At 42.6% G+C, this 4,320-nt stretch overlaps 1 protein-coding gene across 1 annotated transcript; it reads right to left on the bottom strand.

Moving 5' to 3' along the window:
* Nucleotides 1–251: 251 nt before the first annotated feature.
* Nucleotides 252–4,086, bottom strand: LOC136541825 (ubiquitin-conjugating enzyme E2 variant 1C-like). The gene is made up of 4 exons (XM_066533946.1): nt 3,919–4,086; nt 1,492–1,631; nt 786–911; nt 252–671 (listed from the first exon to the last, which is right to left on the bottom strand). Exons 1-4 carry the CDS (start codon nt 3,956–3,958, stop codon nt 531–533), a joined length of 447 nt encoding a protein of 148 aa, XP_066390043.1. The 5' UTR covers nt 3,959–4,086; the 3' UTR covers nt 252–530.
* Nucleotides 4,087–4,320: the final 234 nt, after the last annotated feature.

Below are 4,320 nucleotides of genomic sequence, written 5' to 3'. Positions count from 1 at the left end.
TTAGACAGTTTGAAGAAATTAGACTTTATGATCAACCAGTCAGTTGTCCCTATGGAATTAGAGTATTCATCCGAAGATCGAAGTTGTCTTTCCGTTGTTTGCTATCTAAAGTTATGCCCTTTATACTAAGTATGTTATATATTAAACATTGTCTATTTATATTACCTTTATTTATAGCTATATATGAAATTTGATTTCGTAAGCTCACATATGATGTGTGATTTTATCCCTAAAACTGGATGCTACAAAAGTTAAGGCAGAATAGCAAATGGCCGAAGATTCATCATAATGGCACGAAGAAGCTGAAATTGGCCAGCAGATTACACAATCTTAATAGCAGCCAAACCGGCAACCGTTTCATCCCATATCATTAGCAACCACCAGGCAAATTGTAACGAAAGTCTGCTTGTACTCGATCTCGGTGGTTCACAGATATCTGGGAGATTCAACCAGATATATATAAAATATAGAAACCAGGTGCAGCAGCTGTTTCTGGAGTCACCATGGATGGACATGAGTTGCTGCCGTCTTTAGAAGAATGTCCCCTCCGGAGGCTGTACTAGCTTGCGGTTCTGTGGGGATGCCATCTCTTTCTTGAGATGGGTTAGGATGTATTCCATTGTGTACTCGCGCTGCCAGTTCCCCAGAACACTGAACTTCTTCGGGTCAACCTACATGACCTCAACCAAATAGAAATAGCAAAATCAGAGAAGGTACCCCAAATATCAAACCTGAAACTCGTATTCTGCACCAACCACAACCACACAAAGACAGAAAGAGGTTACCACTCCAGTTTCATGATTAATGCATGTCAAGTTTATTCTTGAATGAAATCGAACAGATGGTGGCTTCTCAGGGTAGTCCTTGTCGCAGAACAACTTCAGCTGGTAAATGCGACCCTCATGGACGGTCTTGACAGATCAGGAAAGAAAAGAGATTAAGACAAACTCAACATAAACTGAAATAAGCAATACAAATGTAGGAAAGTGCAACTTCATCAGGGTCAAAAAAAAAAAGTGCAGCTTTATTGCAGGTCTCATGTGAGCAAAAGTGAGTTGAAAGGCTATAGTGCATTTGATCACAGAAGTCACATGTATATCACAATACTCTGCATGCATGTATTGTTGCCTGTCACTAGTTCTTTCCCACCAAACGTGAACCAAGATAACCAGCAACATTCAATGAAGAACACTGACCAACACAGAAGGATTCTTTACATACTTTACAGCTGAGTAAGAAAGCAGGTTTGAGATATTTCCTGGACCCAAACAGTAGCCAACCCATCCAAACTTCTGTTAGAATTTTCTGTACTACTACAAAATTTCAATTGACACGTTTCACCAACACCAGGTACTTCTCAAATCATGCAAAACAACAACAAATAGGTGGCTTCAAGATCTTGGAAAAAATTGCACCAAGGTTTTTTTACTCTGGTTTATATTGAGAAAATGGCAAAATATAGATAGATTAAATAAAGAACTATGATCTCACATTATGTGGGCCAATAATAGTGCCGGTCCATGATCGCATGTAGATGTCATCTGCATCATCCATTCCATAGCTCACTGTCCCATCTCCAATGCCCTTCTCTCCACGCTCAAGCTCTTCTAGGAGCCTGAAGTTCCGAGGAACTATGCAAGTTTACATATTAATAAAGCCATAAGAAGTGATTCAATATATTCTGAATATCTGTTTGGTAATATAGTGGGCACATGATCCCACCGAAAAAAAACAGTTTGCCGATTAGGATAGGACTACATCAAGGGTCAGCTTTGAGCCCTTATCTGTTTGCCTTAGTGATGGATGAGGTCACAAGGGACATACAAAGGGACATCCCTTGGTGTATGCTTTTCGCGGACGATGTAGAGTGCTAGTTGATGAAAGTCGGACAGGAGTGAATCAGAAACTGGAGTTATGGCGGGAGACTTTGGAGTCCAAAGGTTTTAGACTCAGTAGAACTAAAACTGAGTATATGAAATGTGACTTCGGCACTACTACTCGGGAGGAGGAAGATATTAGTTTGGAAGGTCGGGTAGTGCCTAGGAAGGATATCTTTCGATATTTAGGATCAATGCTACAGAGAGATGGGGATATTGATGAAGATGTTAGCCATAGAATCAAAGCAGGGTGGATGAAGTGGCGCCAAGCATATGGTGTCCTATGTGATAAAAGGGTACCACAGAAGCTAAAAGGCAAGTTTTATAGGATGGCGATTAGACCTGCTATGTTGTATGGTGCAGAATATTGGCCTATGAAAAGACGACATGTTCAATAGATAAGTGTCGCGGAAATGCGTATGCTGCGTTGGATTTGCGGTCATACAAGAAGGGATCAAGTTCGGAACGATGATATACGTGATAGATTAGGGGTAGCACCAATTGAAGAAAAGCTTGTCCAACACCGGTTGAGATGGTTTGTACATGTTCAACGAAGACCTCCAGAGGCACCAGTGCGTAGTGGAATCCTAAGTCAGGATAGTAACGTGAAGAGGGGCAGAGGAAGACCGAAGTTGACTTAGGTAGAGACAATAAAATGAGACTTGAAAGGATGGAATATACCCAAAGACTTAGCCTTAGATAGGAGTGCTTGGAAAACAGCTATTCACGTGCCTGAACCTTGATTGCTTCTGTTGGGTTTCAACTCTAGCCTACTCCAACTTGTTTGGGACTTAAAGGCTTTGTTGTTGTTGTTGTTGCTCTGTGGTTGAACAAATGATAAGCTAATAGTCAGGTTAGTGTATACATTCTATTTGTGCAACTCGGGAATATAATTGCTACGCTTGGACAGGAAAAAAAAAAGGCACAACAGGCTCATTGACATTGTTCTATCAATAGAAAGTGCATAGTAGGCCAGTTACTGGTTTCTTGTGACATAGAAGACAAATGCATACTTGCATAGAGCTATTGCTAAACAGAGCTTAACATGAGACAAGAGCAATTGAAGAATCAAAAGCTTCATCAAAAATATAACATGAGGATATTTAGTATGAAGTACTCATAACTATGCAATTCTCTGTACTTTAAAAAACAAGTACTTAACACATGGCAACTCAGAACGACTCGAACAATTCAGTCAACATCCAATACCAGGAGACTTGCGAGTTATAATTACTATATAAGCACACCCAGAACCAAAAGCACCAATAGAGGGCCATGACAGTCTCGATGCAAGTTCTATGTTCAAAGCCTCAAATGTGCATATATACGATATGCAAGATGCATAAAGAATCAGATTTCCCGTTCTACGTGCTAGTAGCTCACCCTTACAGTCAGCCAAATAGGTAGATTCATGCCGCATGACTGTTCTAACATATCCTGATGATGCAAGGTATCTTCACAATCATCAAGAACAGGTGCAGTGAAGTAAGTGACCATCTGTGCAGAACAAATACGCAGAGCATGACTGGAAATACGCTTTGTGGCTTGTGCAGCATAAGCCAAATGCGTAAACCATGGCCTAGCATGTGGAGGTACCTAGTGCCATTATGATTATCTGCTTGGCCAAAACCAAAGGGAAGCATCACCACATACTGGGATCGGATCCAATATGTGTCGTGTGCTACACCTTTCTTGCTCCTCCATATCAATTCCACACATGAACTGATTCAATCCCACGGCAATCCTACCGCCAGCAGATGGGATCGACTAGCGTCGCTGCCGCCTGATCAATCACCCGAAACAGAAATTCCCCACATCTATTATAACCCCAACTGTGCATATTCCCGTCCGTCCACGGAGCAAGAGATGCCATATGCAGAAGAACTACCGCAATACCGTCTCCCGCTAAAAGATCAGGAAGAATCAAATCGCTCGGTTCGTGGTGATCCGCGGGGCTAAAAGAAAGATCGCGGGAAAAAAATATACAGTCGGGGCGGAAAAGAAGGGGGCGCGAGCAGGAAGGAAGAGGAAGGTTGCTCACCGACAACGCCGGATCCGGCGGCCGAGCTTCCCGGCGTCATCGCCGACCGGCCGATCGATCGAGGGGGCGGGCGAGGCCGAGAGAGAGATGGGGTTGGGTTTGGCCGTTTGGGGTTTCGCTCGCTCGGCTTCGGCCAAGAAAGGGAAAGTTCCACGCAAACCTTTCTTCTTCTTTTTTTATTTTGATCACGTCGTTATAATTCTTCGAGTTTTCAGAAACGTCATTATAATTCGCCTATTCGAAGATTTATCATTATAATTTCATCTCTCCCGTATCATGCCATTTTCTACAACTACCACGTATAAGGCCCGCTGTCAGACACGTATACCTACGAGAAAATATACAGACATCAAGTCCGCGTCTCCTCCATCAGACGGGGCGTGTGTGCGAGCAGCCAACGCC

This window comes from Miscanthus floridulus, chromosome 3 (genome assembly GCF_019320115.1).
Source record: "Miscanthus floridulus cultivar M001 chromosome 3, ASM1932011v1, whole genome shotgun sequence".
Lineage (NCBI taxonomy): Eukaryota > Viridiplantae > Streptophyta > Magnoliopsida > Poales > Poaceae > Miscanthus > Miscanthus floridulus.
The sequence above is the reverse complement of the archived record's forward strand: the minus strand, read 5'-3'. Positions and strand labels throughout refer to the sequence as shown.